The sequence below is a fragment of the Amphiprion ocellaris genome, chromosome 7 (assembly GCF_022539595.1).
Source record: "Amphiprion ocellaris isolate individual 3 ecotype Okinawa chromosome 7, ASM2253959v1, whole genome shotgun sequence".
Lineage (NCBI taxonomy): Eukaryota > Metazoa > Chordata > Actinopteri > Pomacentridae > Amphiprion > Amphiprion ocellaris.
This window is the reverse complement of record NC_072772.1, coordinates 7,853,930-7,875,962: the sequence shown is the minus strand read 5'-3', so window position 1 is coordinate 7,875,962 and position 22,033 is coordinate 7,853,930. Positions and strand designations below refer to the sequence as shown.

The window sequence follows — 22,033 nt, the reverse complement described above, 5'->3', positions numbered from 1 at the left end:
AACACAGTAAACATTCCACAAGAGGCCAAAATCCAGCTCCAAATGAATGCTAATGTTGCTCAGTGTGTATTGATACAGCTGGTAATAGTTTGTGAGCATAAGGAGACGTGGCAAAAAAATTATTGTGTTTGCAGGTTGTTCTGCTGCCTCAGCCTGCTATATATGTATTAATACAAGTTCAGGAAACAGGACATCTAATGAGGCTGATGCTGCCAAAATTTCATTAAGGAAGATGTAACACGCTGTCTCACCGAAGTCATGTAAAAGCAGCATTTCTTTGTAACGTCTCCCTGCACACAGCTGTGCAGCTTAATATGATTCCCAGAGCTTGTATCTGACACCAACTAACCTCCACCCGGGGGTCGCAGAGCTCATTTCTGAGGTGAGAAAGGAGTTGATGCTGTTGAGTAAAGCCTGGCCATGCTCGCTCTGCTGTGTGAGCAGATGACGAGGCGCGCAGACGGTCATCCACGCACGACTGGTCGGTTTAAAGCCACAGGATTTGGATTAAATAGCTTGTGAGTGAGTCGGTGAGCCTTGAGCGCAGGAGGGAGGGGAGCTAAGGGCTGATTTTTATCTTTTACCGGATCGAGAAGGGGAGGAGGCACGGAGAATGAGTTATTCTTGTAGCAGCACAGAGCCTGTTTGCTGCACGGTGTATTAGCCAGCGCGCAACTAAAAGGCTCCGACGCACGTAAATCGGCTCCTGCGGCGACGACGCCGAGAGCATCAGAAAGCCTCAGTCCCTGGCAGGTCGAGCAGCCAACAAACCCTCTTCTTGTTGGACATGAAAGTGCAGCAGGGCTGCAACTCAGCAGACATGGGGATCCCGGTTACAACCGAAGAAGAATTGCGCAGAAACACCGTAATTACGCCCGAGGATGTGCTCGGGCTACAGAAGATCACCAAGAGTAAGTAACCTGCTGCAAGTGGCACGATGGTAGGACTAGTTAAAGCCTCTCAGTTAGAGCAGATTAGTGCAACCATGTGCTTCCATGGTCGGTGTCCTCTAACATATATTCTCTGCTGTGGAGACTTGGATACCATGGACAGCGACACAGACTGACAGGACCTCAAACTGTCTCTATAGCTTTAAATAACAGTCGCCACTTTAAACCACTGTCAGTGAGCAGTTACAGGTTTCATTTCGAATCCAATGGTAGTTACAATTTCCTAAGTATCGAGCTTAGATTGTTGCACAAACTTTACCTGTCTGCTTCCAAAGCTTCAGCGTGTTTTTGCATATTTAAATGTTTTTATCTGTCTATGTGAAAGAGAAGGTGAGTGCATGTAGGTCCTGGTTTGCCTCTCAGATCCTGCTGGAGGGGAAAAAGTGTCTCCTACTACTCAGCCACCTCCACGCACCTGTGGCTCTGAGGTAACAGGTGGCCACAGATATGATCCACTGATTAGAGCTCATCACATACACTGAGTTGGAACCAATGCAAAAGGAGAATACTATCTCCCTGTTGTTTATGATATAATGAAACCTGTTTCCATGTTATGTAATGGAAACAGGCTGGCAGCAGATAGACTGCAGTAGGCCTGCTTTCACACAATCCAGTTATATTAGAAGATATTAGAAGAGTAGAGTTGGAGAAGAGGATTTTTTAAAAAACTTTGTGCCATTTCTGCCTTATTATTGTGATCTAGATTGAACTGTATGGGTGGAATAATATGAAATTGTACATTATGTGGAGGTGGTTTGGGGTCAGAACTTGCTGTGAGGAAGCATAGATACCCGAGGCCTGCAAAGATACAGTTAAGCTAAAGGAAAAACTTGATTTGTGGAGTTTACTGCTTCACTTTAGAAATATTAGCTTGGAAAACTGAAATTGAACATCGAATTATGTTATTTCCAGGAGATTTCAACCTCATCTCAGCAGTTCTGTCAGCAACGTGGGACTGTGACAAAGGATTAAAAGATGTGAGATAATCTATATTGGATGTTATTTTCCGATTTTTTTTAATGTGTAAGGATTAACTGTGATATCACTGCTTTACGGGCAAACAGACACAAAAAAGAACATGTAAAACATAAAATACAAAATGCAGGAATATAATTGAATGAAATAAATGTGACAAATCTAAAACAGTATAAGTTGAATATTTAAAATCAATTGACTAAAACAGTAGAAAAAGACAGAAGAAATTTTAAAAATTCAAAAGACAAATATTTTAAATGCACATTCTGCAAGTAAAACCCACAAGATTATTAGTAACCCAAATGTAAACATTAAAGCTCTCACAACACTGATATAAAAAAAACAATATCTGATCTGCTTTCACTTTTAAATTGATGGGTTTTAACTTTCAACAGATCGCCAACACAAGAAAGCAAACATATTTGAGCTGCTTCGCTAGTACTAAATGAGTGTTATGCTGTTTCCTTCATTTATGTCTATAACAGGATTTGACAATATAGTCTGAGGTCAAAACTGACCCCACTCAAAACCAAACCCCTAAAATGACGACTCACACTACCTCATTCTGCCTTTGTCCTTCCTCAGACGGTCTCCTCTGTTTTCATTCAGTCCCCCCTCAGCGGAGAGGCCATAGCAGGGCTGCATCAGTGCGATAATTCCTAAATCACTCATGATGGTGCAGTAATCTCCGCTTTCCTCTGACATGTAATCTGGATTATGTCAGGATGGCTGTAACGCAGCATTCTGCAATGAAGTGATATACCTCAGTTAATTAATGACCCTGGAGCCAAAGTATAAGATTAGAAATGGAGTTGCTGCGTTCCCCCTTCATTCATTAATTGGCTTTACACTGGCTGAAAATTGTAGTAGAAACTCCTAATATGTCTGTTATCTATTTAAAAGCAATGGGATTTTAGTTGATGTCGTACATGGATGTCCAACACTGCTTCCATTCTGAACAACACACCATAAAAAAAAAAAAAAAAACACCTACACAACAGGGATAAGCACCATGTCGCACAATTCAGGCCATTGTTCTGTGCTGCAAGAGAAAAAAAAACACCCATCTGGAAAGGAGGGGCGCAGAAAACGCCACATCCTGCAGAGTAAATGACTTCTCCAGTTGTGCTTTTGGGTAGTAAATGCCACCATTTTGGGGCAGCCCTGCTCCAGTCTGTCACGGTGGCTCAGCGCTGATAAGCGAGCCACAGAGCCTCATTGTCAAACAGGCAGAGCACAGAAGAAATATAATCCAGGCAGAAGAGGAGCACCGCTGTGACAAGAAAAATGGCACATTATCAGTTTACTGTTTGCATGATGGATTATTTATGATAAGCCTGCAGACAGACATAAACCCACGGCTGCTTCCAAAACGCATTTTACATTTATTACATGCATTTTGAAACCGTATATCAAAGAATTACAGTAATTCCAGATGGACAACAGGAGTGTGAAATAGAATTATCCATGGCTATAATCAAACATACACTTTAAAAGAATACTTCAACTATGTAACTCTAATATAATTCTTTTATCATGTTTGGTGCATTTCTGAAATCTATTTTGTGTTTAAATTGTAATTGACTTCTCTGTTGTATCCACTTTCCCACCATCCTCCGTGTCTAATTGCTTTTCCAACGGAGTGCTGCAGCAAGAGAGTGAAAATATCCTGTTGATGAAAAGCAAAAAAGATGTGGGTCTTATTGGAAATGCTTTGAATGTGAAAGATATACTCCACAGCTGGATTATAGGAAACTCAGAGCTGCAGATGTTTGAGCTAACACACTGTTAGCAGAGATCCAGACAGAAAGCAGCCCGGGGCTAAAACACCACAGGGGGCTGTGCTGGTAGGTGAAAGGTGTTTATGGCTCTGGTGACAGAAAGCTATTTAAAAATGGCGATAAATTACTAATTTCTCATTTAACAGTAATTTGTATTTTACTCTTACTGTATTTTCATTACTCACCTCAGCTCTGTCATAGCAGCCTTCAAACATGGCCTTTAATCCATACATGGCATCTTTTGTATTAAAAACTCTTTGGAGGGATTTACTGGCCCTCCAGTAGCAGCTAACTTAGCCTCAGTGACGTCACACAGCTTGATTTGATTTCCAGGCCTATTATTTTCTTGATTAATCAATTAACCCAACGATATTCATTTTTTTCACAAAGTATAGAAATTCAATTATTTAGCAAAAAATATGTAGTGATTAATTTAACAGCTGACAGCTAATAGATTAATTGTTGCTGCTCTAATTAGTGTATCATAATATAAAGTTATGCATTACTGCCCAGCGAGACAGCGAGGTATGATCAAGGAGGCTGATCAGATTCCACAACAATACACAATACAGTTTATTGCTACTCCCACAAAGGATTTTTACAATTTTCCAACAAGCGATTGTCTTTTTTTGAGCAAGAAATGCAGTGATGATGTCAAGCAGAAAACACTGAGTATTTGTGTTGTTGTGCACCATAGAACTGGCTCTGTTTATTCTAAACGCGATCTGATGAACGGAAGAAGACAGTTAAGATAGAAATATCATCCAACCATAGTACCTGTTCTGACTGGTCACAGGAAGGTCGGTTGACAGAGGATGATGGTTTACACTTGTTGCTTGTCAAAGGTCTTAGTGGGGTCCACATGAAAAACCTCCTGCATGATTTAATCGTGATTGTAGGACTGTCAAAGTGTTCCAAAGAGTCAGTCTCAGTCTGAGGTGAGAAAGGTTTAATTAAGTTTCTCCATCTATATCAAATGAGCTGCAATAAGAAGCATCTATATTTGGTTCTATAACCTTAAGCTGCTGTCTGTTGTTGTCGTGTTTTATCATTTAATAATTCTACATCTCATAATAGGAGTCCCATAATATTTTGCTTTCAAAGGCTGTGATTTACATCCTTTTAAAACATCTCTTTTGTCTCACTAGATTTGCCATTCCAGCTCCTTCACTATATCCAAACCTTTTACAACAGCAACACAAAAGTGCTTTTCAAGAATAACTCAGAATAGAAGAAAGACACCCTCATAAATTTACATTACTGTGTCAGGTGATGGGAGAGGCTTGACCACACTGGATGACATTTCTGACTCCGAGGATCATTTGCCTCATCCAGATGATTTACTCAAACTAGTCGTGTTCCTTTTACACTAATGGGCGATCAATTATTTGGCCTTAATAAGTCTGGGACACAGAGCAGCGCTTTATCTACGTCGGGCGGGATTTCCACTCTGTGATGTCTGCCAACACAATGGATACAGCTTTAATTAAAATTGATTGGTGCAGCCGGTTCTTAATCTCTCATGCACAGCTGTCGCAAGGTTATTCTTTCAGAGCGACCTGATGTGGAGAGAGGTGGCATGTTGCATCCACATCAGTCATCATCACAGTCTCATGAATAGTATCTCATTGTGTTTGTTCTTGGTTTTTTTACCCAGGCAGTTGCTGTCATACACTTTTATTGCGGTGAAGGTGCATTATGTGAGCCTGCACAAGCGTGTGTCAGAGTTGGATTGGATTATTGATCAATAACACGTGGCTCTGTGATTATTGCCTGCCGCTGATGTTTCTGTCTTTACGAGGGAAAAAAAAGTCATCATGAACTGAAGCTCTATGTCAAAGTTGTACAATCAGTCCTGTCTGTGTGCATTTTGGATTTCAATGGATCAAACAAGAAGAAAATATTGTTCAAGTTATGGTAGTAAAAAACGTATCAGCTGAACTCAACATGCAAAGAAGCTTCTCAGCACCAACAGAAGGTTAAAAATCCATAAAGAGCTTGTTGGTGCTGGAGGAAAGATGTCGATGAAACATCCAGTTTATGGTTTTTGCTTGTAGCAGCTTTGAAACTTTTCACTAGACATCAGACACATGGGCCAAAATCCAGCAAGCAGCATTTCTCCAGTCAGATATTCCACTCCGCTGCCACCTGCCAGATGTCAGCCAGCAGGCTTCCAATAAATACATAATTATCAACACTGTAATATGTTAATGGTATTTACTGAATTAATGTTTGCAAAAGTAACAGGCAAGGTTTTAATAAGTTGTTTTCTGCCTTGTTTTCTGGCAAATCCTTCATACAAAACAATTTGTCAGCCATTTTTTCCACTTCCGTATGCCTGTGGGTCATAACCACATCAGCTAAACAGTGATTTCTGCCTGGTGCATTTAAAGATTATTTAGAATTCCCAGAAGCACAAAGGCGATTCAGTCAATGAGGAAAAAAAGGCATTCATTGTTTGTGAGCAGCATACCGCTTTTTATGTTCCATTAATATTCCTGAAACCTCTGAGATGCCTCCTACAACTTGCAAACCACCAATCTCTCAGTGATACTACAATTCGGGGGGTGATTAGCATTTATGGTAGCTTCTACAACACTATATAAAACAAATGCATATATATATATATATATATATATATATATATATATATATATATATATATATATATATATATATAGATATAGATATAGATATAGATATATATATATAGATATATATAGATATATATAGATATTTGTGCAAATTTAGCCAAGACAGTCACTGCCCCTGAAAAACCTAAATCAGATTAAACAGAGCTGATCCTGGACAGAACGTAGTCAGCTTTGTTTTATGCTTTTCTGCAGAGCTGGAGCCCTTTACTCATCATGCATTTTTTATATCTATACATGTATCACTGTTATTATACAATCCTATTATCTACCCAGTGGACGCACACAAGGGACGTTTGTTCTTACAAATGAGATTGACAGACTTTGTAAAAGCAGCAATCAATTGAAGAATAAATGAAAGTACTTTGGATTTATCGGCTGTGTGAAATATTACAGCTCAAATACAGTAGGTACGTCTAATAGTCTGTAGTACAACAGAGTTGAGTGAATCACACATATTTGGTTACAGGGTTGTTTGCATATTGAATTGCTATAGAACATTGGATAAGATTTACATTCAAGGATCTAGATGTATTTAAAGATTGGGAACAGAAAACAGCTGGCAAAGATAACAAAATCTGTTTCTCCATGTCTAGTCTTTGTGGAGAGTTAAGCTTACTGGCTGCTAGTTATAGCTTCATATTTAGTGAAGAAATAACAGTGGCGTTGATCTTATTATCTCAACTTCTAAAGAGAATGAACCAAAATTAATACAAAACTCAAGCTATTTCTTTGCGAATAATGGAAGTAAAATGCCTTTTTTGGGCTTCGCTGTGGCTTCATGGTTCGCTGTCATTCTGAGCCAAGACGCTTAGATCACAACATACATCCTCACAGAAGAGTCTTGCGTTTTTCCCTTCTGTAGTGCCGACCGGAGAAAGATAAGAGGAAAGAATCTCATCTGCATTCAGGTGCTCAGAATGCAACCTCTTCATGAACCTCACCATTTGCCAGTTTGCCTACAGGTGCTGTTAACTGAGGCAGGCAGCAGCCTGCCGTACACAGGTGCACTGTACATCATGAAGTGACATCAACATGTAATGCTAATGTCACTGGCTGCCCTCGGCTATGGGTTATTTCCAACGCCAGAGAGACGAGAAAACACGCTTTCATTGTTCTTCATGTTCAGCGATTAATTGAACACAACATCTCAGCATTGATCACAGACCAGAGTGAAATGGAAAGAATAAGGCATGTGAAGTCAATCCCTGTGGCTGAAAGTCTGTAACTCCACGCTAATCTTGGGGATTAAGAAGCTATAAATGGCAGCTCGCTTGCTCTGTATGAATGCCACTTTGGTGTCAGACAGACTCTGTGTATCTGAACACAGGAACACAGCATGACTCAAGACTTGGTGCTAATTTTACCCTCTTTAGAAGGGCTGCTGGCAACGAGATCCTTTCACAACTCCATTGGCTTTATATTCCAGAGAAAATTATAGCTTTAAAACAAGTCTGATGTAGCTCTTTGGATCTGTGAGTAATGTGTCAGCATTTGATGAGGTTAATTGTTGGAAACCATAGAGCCAAATCTTTTGTGAAGCTTAAAACAAGAGATTAGATGCCTGGAAAATCGCAGTAAGATATGAAAAGTGGATGCACAATTGTGGTGTAAAATGACAGAAGACCACTTGTGCTGAGCATTAATGGCATGTTTCCCCAAAGGAACAAGAAAGTGTATCGTAATCCTTTGTGTCATGTTGTAATTGAAGTCGCTGTTGACACACAACGTCTTAATATTGTGCCTCAATCTCATTCCTGCTGCGCTTCAGGGCGGTGAAATCCACCATAGGGTGGGCCCTCTATATTAGGAGGCCTCAGGTATACCTTTATTAGAACCCAGACGTGGAACAGTTCATTTGCATACTACTGATGCCTAACCCGAGGTACTCTGCTTTGATCCACTGCTGCACCTTGTTGTGGAGCAGGCAGGTGGATGAGGGGAAGGAGAAAGACGGGCTAATCGGGCTGGCGCACTAACAGAAGGAGCGTTGCTAGGTGACAGTGTTGAAGGAAGTGAAGTGGAGCACTTCATATGTGTGTGTGTGTAAGTGAAAGAAAGAAAGAACTGAGATATGAACATGTGTATCATGGTGTTTCCAGAGATATTAAACTAGAACAATCCTTTTAGCCTCGTTTTTTATTGCCTGACATCCAATTTTATAGCAATAATAATAGTGATTTTAATAGTCTGGCTGAACATTGCGTCTTCACATGGATGCACACACATAGCAGTGGTTATTTCCTTACACTTTATCTTCCAAGAGGGATGGTTGTTTAGGGAAACGGTACCTACATTATCGTTTTTCCTTTCAAGAGTGAATTTTTAAAGACCCCCTCTGGTGAAAATCAAGTTCTTTACCTTAATGATATGTCCATATATTGCTCTGTATATGCTGGGAGGCATATCATGAGCAAAATAAGCATTTCCACCTTGAAGCTGCAATGTACATAAAAAATACAGACCTCCAGGGTTTAAAGCGTAACAAAACTAAAGAACCAATCCTGTCAACTTGGGGTTTTCCGTATCATTAACTCTTCTTCAGATTCTGTTTCCAGATCGAACATGCACAGCAGAACTACTCCAGTATTATAACTATGCATTTTTTTCAGTTTCAAGGTGGTGTAGCAGAGCTGAAGGTGAGCTGGTGTGCTAGAGTTGCAGCTGGTAATGGAGGCTGGGACTTTATAGATCTGTACATTGGACAGCATATAGTCACAACTCAGCCATTTTAATGCATGATGGGATCATTTTAATTTTTTTGTGGAAATACACATTGTCACTTTTTTGCAGAGGGTTGATTGAGAAGATTAATGCACTCATTGTTGAACTATAGCCAGCAGCTGGTTAGTTTAACTTAATCTGCCCAGTTTAGTCTGATCATAACCAGAATATGTTACGCTGCTGGCTTCAGCTACATCATTACTGAACAAATGTGAGAGTTGTAATAATCATCTCATCTCACGCTAACTCATGGAGATCAGCAAATTAGCTATTTATCAATATGTCATACAGTTTCCTAAATCTCTCCTATATACATATACAGATGTTGGTGAGCTTTTTCTACTTCCTTTGTCACTTTTTCCAACATGTATGCAAATTATCTATTTAGTCTTCAAGCATTTAAACTCACTCTCTAATGTGCATGGAGCTGTGTTCCCGATTTACAGGTTTTTTTAAAATACAGGACACACTGTAGCCAACATGAGGAGATTTTACTAATTTCCCATGAAAAGTGTCCACGGTGAGTTTTGCTGATCATTGTGAATAACTATAATACACACTGCTTCTTAAAATACATTTTTCAGGATATTTACATTCATTATTAAAAGCTCATTAAGAGCTGAAAAACACACTGTAGCTTGATTTATACAATTAAATCAGTCTGCCAGTTCATGTGTAAATAAATTATGATCACTTTTTTCAGTTTCAAATCGATCTGCATTTTTACAAACAAGATTTTTTTTGGGCCAAAATAAGAAATGCAGGCATGCAATAACTCTAAATATGCCGAGCATCTGTTTCTACTCTGAAACTGGGGCCCTGGCTTGTCTTTAAAAAGCTGGTGACAAACTGCAGCCTGTAAAAGAGGCGACATTCATCACACAGTCAAGACGTCTCACAATTCTTTTCCACAAATATGCACCATCTCCTTTCTCTGCGTCCTCTGTCGTTTTCTTTGTGTTTCTCTGTTTCTACCAGCTCTCACCAGCTGAAAATGACAGTCATCCTCCGGTTTGTGCATTTTGTCCCCTTCCTGTCCCCTCTCAGCTAACACCTCATTTTGTTGTCACTAAACACTGAGCATCTGAAAAGGGCAGATTTTTATGAGTACTACAAATCTCTGAAAGTCAGTATCGTCGGCCGTCATCAGTCAAGCTGCTCCGTGTGCAGAGGCTGTGAAATCAAAGAGCGTTTTTGCGGTGCAGTCAGAGCTTCATGTGAGTGTAGGAGTGACATGGTGGTGTGCAAATCCTTGCACTGCAGTGGGTGAAAGTGACTTCATTCGCTGTTCTATCAGATGAAATGCTCCATCTGTCTTTTTCAGCAGGTTTGGCAGGTGGCCACCTCCGATTCACAAAATACGTCTATCGGTCATCTGCCCACAAAGAGAGCGAGCAAAGTGACAGCGACACGTGATGCATTCAGGGTCCTCTTCCAAAATTCCAAATGATCAATATTAATATTATTTAATCCCTGACAAATGCTCCTGTTGCCAGGTTACATCCTTACTGGACTGTTAAACAAACAAAATTTATCGATATTTTCTAACTGCAGGGAGTTTAAATCATTTAAATATGATAAACAGACAAAACATACTCAGAAAATTGCAGCATCCAGTGAGAAATTGACAGTTTTGATCTATATCACAATTTCCCCATTAATAAAGTCCTTCAAATTTTATTGAGCCGTTAGTAATTCTATCTAATGTCACATTTCAATATAAATTTGTATCTATCAAAAGTTCCATGGCTTCAATGGTGAGTTTGAGTTTATGGTATTTGTCCTCAGTGCAGCTTGATAAGAAGGTTCAGTCCAGTGTCAGCAGGATTACATATCTAATACATCCTACACTCTGAAAATAATGTTGCATCAGTCACTCGGCTCAAGAACCTTATGTGCATTTCATCGCTCATCTACTGTCGCATTATACAGGAGCAGCAAATGGTATCGGCGGCCATAAATCCTGCCGTTATATTTTTAGCACGAGTAGCTCAAACATGCTCATTTCTGTGAACTGAAACTGAGTAGTTTTGCACGGTCTTACATAACAGTATTTGATCCAGTTTATGACTGACTTCCAGTCAAGATGATCATTTTCTTGGGGTCATCTCAAAATAAGTCTCTGCAGTAATTACATCCAGGACACACAGTGTGAAGGCACTCTGTATGTTCTGCTTCAAAGTGTTTCCTTGCGGTTGCCTTAGAGAAAACACATCCTCGGACTAACAGCAGGCTTATAGTGATGTTCTCAGCGGCGATAAGCCCCTCATAGAAAAGTGAACCGACACTAGAGGGCGCTGCATTTCTTAAACCCTCTTACTAGTATGGAAGGTCGTATAAAGAGACTTTACATTTTGGAGCCAAAGCAGCTTCACATGAGTATCTCTTGCCCAGTCTTGTGATTTTCCCCATGGAAACACTCTATATGGATACACATCAACAGTATGTAAACATGATGTGTTACCAGAGATGAGGAAACAACTGCAAGTGTGCAAACTAACACATACACACACACAAAAACGGCTACACACAAGGAGGGTATAGATCCACTATTTGCACATATTCATGTACATATACAGTGCTTGAGATGATGTACTTCGCTTCATTATAAGAGCTTATGCACAACTAAATTTTTAAAAGTTCAAAGTTAGGGAATTTTTGTGTATTCCTAGGGTGTTTTGTAATACATTTGCTCCAAGAGCCAACTCAATAAAAAACTAAATATGGCACACTCTGTTGTTCTGCTGTTTGAAAACGTTAATAAGGTTTGTCAAGTCTTGGCTGTGCGATGACATTGATTCAGGCTGACATCATCCCTTCTGTAAAAAAATATATATATTTGCATTTTAACTGTGCAACTGTGCAATTTTAATAATTGTCCATCAGAGGCCATGAACTTTCTCAATGAAAACACAAGATATTTTTTCTTTAGTTTCAATGTGAGAAACTTTGAATAAATCTCTAAACTCATTCCAAGTGCTACTTGTTGATTTTAACATCAAAATGCTGCCTGCTGTCCACTGCATTAAATCCCTTAAGTTTCACAAGAGGGACGTTTATAGATAAGGTGTCAGGTAATGTGTACAGCCCTTTATGAAAAGCTCTATAAATATCTTGGAGCAGGTGGCTAAAGCCTGTGTGGCCCATCTGCTCCTTCACCCTCACAAACAGAAGAGGATGCAACTGCGACTTTGTGTTAGTGTGGACACACACAGACACTTTGATGTGAGTCGACAATAAATTCGGTGTAACTTTTGATTTCCCTCACGACTCTATTTCTAAACTTGTTGTCTGAAAGTATCAATAAGAAAGACTCTTCAGCACTTATGTAACCTAGACCGCTAATAATAGCTGCCTCTACCTTAACCCTAATGAGATAGTAGGTGTGCGTGTTTGAGTGCATCTCTGTGTGTGTGTGTGTGTGTGTGTGTGTGTGTGTGTGTGTGTGTGTGTGTGCGTACCTCCAACTAGTCAGTCCATGTGATGGTAAAACACAATAAGCCTCTTAGGTCTAATCCTGCCCTGTTGTGAAGAGAGAGTGTCACACATGCCTGCACACATACATGGACACACACTCAGACACACACAAAGACTTGACAACGTTGCTGCTCAATGGAATCAAAAACCTGTGAGACGAAATTAATAATGACCACGACTGAAAAATAAATTGATTATCACTGCTGTGAAGCAACCTGTCTAGTGAGCGATATCTCAGGATGCTGAGGAGGTTTGTGTTGTCATCTTATTGATTTCTGAGGTGTGTGCATACTGGACGGCCAAAAACTGTCTTCAGCTAAATGACAATAAGACAGAAGTGACTATTTGGTCCACTCCAACACTGCATGGACCATCACCAGCCAGTCAGGGTCATTAACAGAAACCTTGGTGTCAGCTTTGACTCAGCTCTGAACACAGCAGTACAAGGCTGCTTCTGTCAACTGAGAAAAATTGCTAAATTGAGATCCGTCCTCTGTTTGAATAACAGACTAGATTACTGTAACTCAGTGCACCCGGTGAGACCAGATTACTGCACAGTGATGTCAGTTATTTGAAAATATAAAAGTTCAGTAAGTGATTGCATTAGTATTTACCCCTTCAGGTCAGTATTTAGAAGATGCACCTTTGGTCCCTTTGGCCACAATTACAGCATTAAACCTTTGTAAAAAGGTCTCATTCAGCCTTGCACATCAGGACAGTGCAAATGTGATTCTTCTTTTCAGAACTGTTAAAGTTCTGTCACATTAAACAGGGATCATGAGTGAGCAGCCCTTTTCAAGTCCAGCCACAATTTCTCAATTGGATTGAGGTCTGAGCTCAGACTGGATCACTGCAGAACATTTATCTTGTTGTTCTTGAACCATTTCTATGTAGCTTTGTCTGTAGGTTTGGTGTCATTGTCTTGCTCAAAAACAAATCTCTTGCAGACTGCATCAGTTGCCCTGCAAGATTTCTCTACACTTTGCTGCATTCATTTTACCCTCTACATTTATAAGCCTTGCAGGGCTGCTGCTGAGAAGCATCCCTACATCATGATGCTGCCACCACCGTGCTTCATGATGGGGATGGTGTGTTTGGAATGATGTGCAGTGTTTGGTGTCTATCAAACATAATGTCAAATGACCAAAGAATCTTCTTCCAGTTGACTTCAGAATCTGCCACATGCCTTCTAAAATGTAGCCAAACTTTTCCCACTGATGGCTTTCTCTTTGTCATTCTCCTACCAAACTTTGACTGATAAAGAACAGACAACAGTTGCTGTATGAACAGTTTCTCCAAACTGTTCATACAGCAACTTTGTGGACAACAAGCTGGAGTTCAGTTTCTTTCTTGAACGTTCACTCAGTACTGAAGTGCAGCATACTTTAGGCAGATTGATTTATGTGCTATATTCCCTAGATTTGTTAATGGCGGATATAACTCTATTCAAAAGGATATTCAGTGACTTGGAATTTTCTTATTGCTATCCCCTAAGTTATGTGTTTCAGTAACCCTTGTGTGTAGTTGCTTGGAGTGTTCTTTGTGTAACAGATGTGCAGATGTGTGGTCACGACGTCAAAAAATATACTATCTTCTGCTCAATTTTCTTCCTGCACTCTGCTCCCACAGCAAGTAAACTACTATTCTGTAATATTTCTAGCGAATACATTTTCAGCAACAAATTTCACAAGGAAAACAATTCAAATGTAAAACGAAGAACAATGCCACCTGGTGGCCACAATTAACAGTGTATCAGGGTGGGATTACTGAAAGGAAATAAAACTTATAATTTAAAATAAAACACATACCTGCAGAAGAAATGAACACATGTAAACTGTCTTCTGCTCAATTTTCTTCCTGCACTCTGCTCCTAAACATACAAACGAGGACAATGAACACCCGAGCTGCGCTTTCACTGACAACTCGTGCCAAAAAGAGCATAACTAAAAACATCTATAAAACCTCTAATAATAGTTAAAACAACACAATACAGCTTGACAACAAAATAATACAGAATAGTAAACAATATGCACCAAAGACTACAACATAAAATACTAAATATATAAAGAAAACAACATAACATCACAATAGCGACTTATCCAAAACTTACCCACAGCAAGTAAAGTGCTACTGTGTGGGGTATACGAGAGAAGCTACGGAAGCCCGGGAGGAGCTACAGAAGCCCAGGAGGCACAAACAGAGCAGGGTGCAGAAAGGCAATCGCCAAAATCAATAAAATAACGGTAAATAAAAATAACTCATTGAGATAAAACCAAAAATATTCAGAATAACAACAATAAACATGAAATGAAAGTAATAATTAATAAAATGTATTTTTAACTCCGTTACATTTGGTCTTCATAGTCTAGTAATAGCTAGGAGTCCAAGTTCACTAATGACTAGACCTACCAGCTACAGATGTCTTTATAGCACAATGAGACTCATTCACTGCACTCAGATGGTCTCGTTTCACTAACTGTGTGAATCTTAGCACCTGGTGTGGAACTGTGTTGAATTAAATGATTTTTAAGAAAAATGGAAATACATTCTAACTTACAGTGGCTTCAGGTTGCTCTTAATGGTCTTAACATTTTGGTATATTTCTTTCATTTTAGAATTAGATTTTACAAGTTTCTACCCTGTTCTGCCTGTTTTAGTATTTTATATTTTTTTGTTTTGGTTTACAGAAAACTCTTTATCCTGTAGCTTTTTGCACATATTTTTGTAGCCGTGGGAAACTTCACTGTCCCTGTCACACACCAGTAAGAGTTTGATTAATTCTAAGTTTCAGTTCCATAACCAGGCTCTGCTGTGCCCTGGGCATATTTACCTCAAAGTAGGTGAGGCTGATGAGTATGTTAACATAAGTTACAATAGACTACAGACAACGAGCAAGTGAGCATAAATACAAGCAGGATAATTAGTGATTTATAGATTTATAGATGTAAAATTAAAATTTTGTTTCTGAATCTGTCCTCCTGAACCAGAAAATTCACCTGTGTGTGAAATGAACTGCTGTCTAGGCTTTTCTTAGTAAACCTGCTCAGACAGTTTTGCATCATATTTTAATTTTATACTGTCTGTATCTTCTCTGAGATGAACAGAGGAGGACAAGATGTGTAAATAAATGGCCTTTCTGGCAGTGCTGTGAGGTTACAATAGCGGGCATCCAAAAATGATCAGAAGAATGTATTTACCCAGCGCAATTTTTAATGGATGTAAATGAGAGAAGTTCAGACCTGCCTATGACAACAGACATCACTGTATTTGCATAGAGCCACATTCCATTTTTGACAGTTTTCTGCCTGGCATGAATGATTTGCTCCTTCCACAGCTAAGTCAACAAAGATGAAATCGGCTACTTTTGACTAAAGGCTCATTCTCTTTCTTTTCAGATTACCTCTGCTCTCCAGAAGAAAACGTCCACATGATCGACTTCACCAGGTTTAAGATCCGTGACATGGAAACAGGGACGGTCCTGTTTGAGATCACTAAACCTCCAGCACCAGGTCTGATCCAGACCTCAGACACTAGATTAAAAGGCAGATCAGCACATTCTGAATATATTATGAAGACAGATTTAGAGTCGATGTATCTCACTGGGCATTCAGTGTTTTTAAAGATGAATGCACAGTATATTGTTTTTGTTTAGATTTACAGAGAAAAGAATCCACTTACAGTTCATTGTAGAGTAGCTCAAATACAAAAAGCTTTTGTGAAAGTGTCATATAATGAATTGTATTAAACTCGTATAACCTTGCTGCCGTTGTGTTTTTCACCTCTTTTTTAGCGGGAGGCAAAAAGCAGTGTGACCCCAACGCCGGCCGTTTTGTCCGATACCAGTTCACTCCAGCGTTCCTGCAGTTGCGGCAGGTTGGAGCCACGTAAGTGTCATGTGTTTGTATATGTGTGCTCTTTTCCCGCCTAAATGAAAGTAACAGCTGCGTGAGAGCGATTAGACATGAGTTTCCCCGTAAACAGACTAGATGGCATTTTAGGAGGGTCTGCTGACAACATGCCATTTTTTGCCACTGATTTATATTTTTCTCCTTCATCATCATGAATCATGTGTAAAATGAGACTATTGTTGATGTGTGATTCATGCATTATGGTGATTCAACAGGCTTTTTGTTTGTTTTATTGGTTGGGGACAGCAGATTTAACGTTTATAATGGACTGTATATGCATTCTCACCTTTGTGAAGCTGAGAAACAATATGATCATATTTTTGAGCGTGTTATATTTAGTGACAGACAGTGGTTACAGACAGTCATATTTTCCTGTTACATTTTCTAAGTCTAAAGAGTTTATTCTTCATTTGTTATTGAAAATCTACAGCTCTACCTGTTGAAGTTATTTCTTTACCAAATAGTATGTTGATAAACTGTGGGGCTGCTCCCTATTCCAACGAATCAAATCATTTAAAACAGTAATTCTGTTAAATTATAAGTCTACTGATGGAGGAACCGAATTTAGTACTAGCCTTTTTATTTCCATGGTTACAATTTCAGCAAAAGACCGAAGAACAAACTTTCATAAAGAAATTTACTGGGGTGGCGCAAGTGGACGAACAATAGGTGGCTGATAATCCTTGGAAAAATAAAAATAAATACCAGAAATAACTAAACCAAACTCTAGACCACAATACAGCTGTTTTGATTATTGTGAGAAGAAACAACCACAGTTTAATTTTACATGTATTAAATACACACACGTTTTCTCAACGTCTCACTTTTAAACTACAAAAAATAAGCGAGTCTAACAATGAATCCTGGGAATTCTGCATATGTGGCAGTTTTTTTCTTCTATGTTTAATTTAATGAGTTGAGTGAACTTTCAGCTGATCATCCATTCAATTAAATTCATTCAAACTTATAAGAATTCTTGTTTTTAGGTTCTAAAGTGGTCTAAAAATAAAAATTACACATTTTAAGTTAAATTAACTTGAAAATTGCAAAATTCATAAAATTTATATTAACTCCAAAAAATTAGTCGATTTGATGTCATTTCTTTCTATTTTACAGTGAAATATGCTAAATTGCGTCTCTCTCTCGACGTCTCTGGTTTAATAGGACAGCAGGCAACAGCAGCTCTTATATATTCATATCAACAGCAATAATGTGAAATAAACGCTAAATCAAGTGCTTAAAAAATGTTGCACAAAAATCTGACAAGAAAGTGGGCTCCTTTTAAAGCCGTGGTACAGTGGGCACTCTGCCTCGAGCTGCACTGATGCGATGACGTCTGGTCGGCTGTGGCTCTGACAGAAGACACATGGCGGCTGTAGGAGGTGTGTGGGCTTCAGCAGGGGACAACAGGCTGACCATGATTAGTGCGAACATACAGAGCAGCCCACCTGCTGAGTCAGTCACCAGAAAGACTGTCAGAGCTCCTGAGTGGTGCTCATCATCAGACTCCCACTCTGTAGCTGAGTGCAGATTTCAACCCAACACCTGATGTACATTAGATAGAATTAGAGGTGTGCACATGTAACACTACAGCCTTTGTACAGCTCTTGTTCTGTCTCTTTTTAAAAGCAAATGATTGTAAAATGGTAGCTAAAAGTCTTGCAGATCAGTTCAAATTATTTAAAAATTAACACAAACTCAACACGTGAAGTTGTAATCCACCTCTTGGTTCACTTTGATGTACTAGAACCATTTCTGACCCTCCTCTATGATTTAATTTTTAACATAAACCCTGGAGAAAAATCCTAACTTAATTTTTTTTACCTATTAATTAGCAGTTGATTGTTTCTTCAAGAGCTTCAGTTTTACGTTTTTGTGTTGCCACAGTGAGCATAGAATCATCAAGTCAAGCCAACATTTAAATCCAGTGTTTCCTCACCAACAAAGAGTGTCGCAACCTGTGGAAGTCTTTCATTTAAAGCAGGGGTTTATGTCAACCAAACGTCCTTCCAAACAGAAAGTCTGCCAGATCACAAAAACAAATTATCTAAGAGTATAGATAATCTGGATCAACAGTTGGCTGGTTTACAACCCGTTAGATCAGCAGATTGCTTGCTTGTCTCTCTGTACGTTGGACTTTGTTGTAATGCTGCGCTGCTCCCATATATACAGCGTTATGACAACCATTAAAAGTAGTGGAAAACCTACACACACACACACACACACACACACACACACACACACACACACACACACACACACACACACACACACACACCAAAAAAAAGGTCTCGGTTGAAATTTACTTTAAGTTGACCTTTTATCAGTAGAGACAGTACATAGGTCATTTCATACAAATCAACCAAATCTAAGAAAACATGAATAAATTAGAAATTATTTTGACACAGATGTAATCATGGCTATAAGATGAGGCCTTATGTATCCTATAATATCTTTTTACCAACCTACTGTATCACTGGTGGTTATATGACCCTTGAAATTTCACCCAAAATGCACCTTTGAAACGTTTCTCTGGTGAATTATCATATATGATATTACACATCCAGGGTAACAGTGCTTGTACTTTATGTTATAGACAATAAATTAGCGCAGGTTCATGATTGAAACTATGACATATTCTGCAATACTGATGCTCAAAGTTTGGCTTTGGGAGGTAAAATTGATGTAAAATTTATTAGTTTGCAGTTTTTACAGAGCATAAATCTGTTTTTGAAGCCTTTAAATTTCATGTGGCTCATTGTCTCTTTAACGTACAAAGTTACAAGGGCTCCAAAATGTTGGAGGAATGAAAAAGTGGACAATTTCAAACTTAACATATTTACTCAAAGGGCGTGTAACTCTGAAAACCTTCATAGCATGAAGGTAAAATTCTGCATGGCAAGTCACTGTCTAAAACAATCAGCTGAGGGGGTCAGGAGGGAGGCACTGACTGATTTTTCGTACAATAATCCAGTTTGTACGTTCATTTTGTTCACGTCGGTGCATTTATTTTCCACCTGTGCTCCTGCAGGGTGGAGTTCACAGTGGGCGACACCCCCATCAACAACTTCCGCATGATTGAGAGACACTACTTCCGCGACCAGCTGCTAAAGAGCTTCGATTTCGAGTTCGGCTTCTGCATGCCCAGCAGCAAGAACACATGTGAGCACATCTACGAGTTCCCTGCACTGTCTGAGGAAATCAGTGAGTGTCACACACCACGCAATACTTGTAGAGACCAGAGACAAACACACCCACACAGGGAGGATTTGATGTTACAAAACCCTGAATTGCTGTCTGTCTCTTTCCCTCCCAGTGCGTGAGATGATCCTGCATCCTTATGAGACGCAGTCAGACAGCTTCTACTTTGTGGACAACAAGCTGGTGATGCACAACAAGGCAGATTATTCCTACAGTGGAGGGCCATAGAAGGACCTCCACCCTTTCCTCCTCCCTGTTCTAGACATTTTCCATGATCCAGCTACCACTTCAGGACCAGAAAACCAATGAACTGATGGACAAATCACTGGCATTAAACCCTCCCTCCTGTTAGCTCCACGTGTTTCCATCCAGGTCCTCAGCTGCCTGGCCTTTCAGATTTCTCCCTTTGCCTCTTTTAGTTTTTTGCAGGAACATTGAATTCTGCCAGTTTTATCATCAGTTTGCATCAGCGTGTGTGAGTGAGTGTGTGGGCAGCAAACACATGCAGTGTCTGTACATAATGTTGATTTCAGTCTGTATACGTGGGTTCCACTCGATCACCAGGAGAGCGTTTTTTAATTTAGTGTGTTTTGAGAGATCTGAAGAGAAACAGGAACCTTGTTGGTCCTCACTAAACCAGATGAGGCAGAAACACGGCAAGAGACAAAGAGAGAAATGAAACTAACCTGAAACGATGAATAAATAATAATCCATTCAGATGTATATTTACAGTACATAGTTTGTATAGGAAGCTCATTACATTTTTACTCCTGAAGTTTCTTAAATTTGTAGTAGCACACATCTGAACGACTCCGTCCTCCTCCTATTGTCTGTCATCGGCCAGTCGAATGACAGCCATGTGTACTTTTGTCTATGTGAATGTGTCATTTGTTTTATGTTTTCATGTTCATAGTACTACGACGTCAGGAGTATTTTTTAAATAAATAGCCATTTTGAAGTGTCAGAAAACATACATTAGCCAAAAGTCAGATACCACTTTTGATATCCAGTACATTCTCTGTAGTACTGAACACTGTGTATACTTTAATTATGATCAATGATTTAAGTAAAAAATGAAAAGGCGTGTAAAGTTTTGACAGCTGAAATTCCATCACTGCAATAAATATGGGATTTTTGCCTAACCTTGATATATATTGTTGTTATTGTTTTTCGTTTTTTTTAAACTGGCAATATTGAAAGGAATAATTACAAAATGATCACGTTACCTGATGTTAATACAGGTGTTTATATCTAATACTTCATTTAGCATTGATTAAAGATCCCTTCCAGACTTTCCTTGGTTTCATAGTTTCTGTATGTTTTTTATTCCAGAAAATAGTTCAATTACTTTAAAAGAAAAAAATAACTTTGAATATACTTGAATATACAAATATGCAAATATTAATTTATGCTACAAGCATAAGTGTCAAACATCACATTCACTAAAAAATCAAACTGAAGTGGCAAAAATTTAACATTTACAAGTCAAGTGAGACTTAAAATTCTTCAAATTCACTTAGAAATAACAGTTCTTGATTAGTTTATGACAAAAAAACTACACATAAGTAATGGCTGTGTGAAATTCATTACCCAAAGTTTTAAAATAATGTCACTTACATAAAGTTCGCAGAAGGTCGCTGTAATATTTTCTTATGATTGTCAGGCTGCTTAATGCAGAAAACATAAAGTAAAAGATCAGACTGCTACAACCCCTCATACCTAACAAGCTGTAAGTCACAACGTCGCTTTGCTGCCATCTTCTGTGACAACTATCTTACTGCACTGTTGCCATGACACCAACTACGATCATTTACTACAAAAACATTATCGTTAGACATCAATGACAGACATCAGTGAGAACTAACTTTCCTTGGTGTAGACCCCATCAAACCAAAGCCAATGAAAAATATGCAGCACACCAAGTCTGTTTTTAACAAAAACACTACATATTCTAAGAATTATTTAAACCTGGAATAACTAGACTTGGCCAATCAGAGGCAGTCATTCATTTGGAGTTGTGTTTTCCAGCACTTGCTAAATTTAATTCTAATATTCATCCTCTTTTAGTCCCAATATGAGTCTCCACCAACATCTGAGGAAAACGTCTGATTCTTTAGCTGTTAAATGTGACTTTGCTAACTGCATCTGTCTGCTGTTATGTGCTGAGCAGGTAGTGTACTGTGGGTTTTTAGTGCTTTTCATTTGAAAAGGCTGAAGCTAAAAATAAAGAGAGCAGTGAGAGGAAACCAAAATGGTAAAGTCAGGACAAAAATGCTGAGCTGAAACTTCCTATTTGGCTTCATAAAGTGAAGGGAAGCTGTGGTTCATTACTGAAAGTGATGGGTTTTTTTTTTAAACATTGTTTT

At 39.0% G+C, this 22,033-nt stretch overlaps 1 protein-coding gene across 1 annotated transcript; it reads left to right on the top strand.

Annotated features, from left to right (window-relative positions):
* Positions 1-504: 504 nt before the first annotated feature.
* Positions 505-20,815, top strand: unc119a (unc-119 homolog a (C. elegans)). The gene is made up of 5 exons (XM_023294570.3): positions 505-911; positions 15,954-16,067; positions 16,349-16,442; positions 19,498-19,670; positions 19,783-20,815. Exons 1-5 carry the CDS (start codon positions 788-790, stop codon positions 19,893-19,895), a joined length of 618 nt encoding a protein of 205 aa, XP_023150338.1. The 5' UTR covers positions 505-787; the 3' UTR covers positions 19,896-20,815.
* The last annotated feature ends 1,218 nt before the right edge of the window (positions 20,816-22,033 follow it).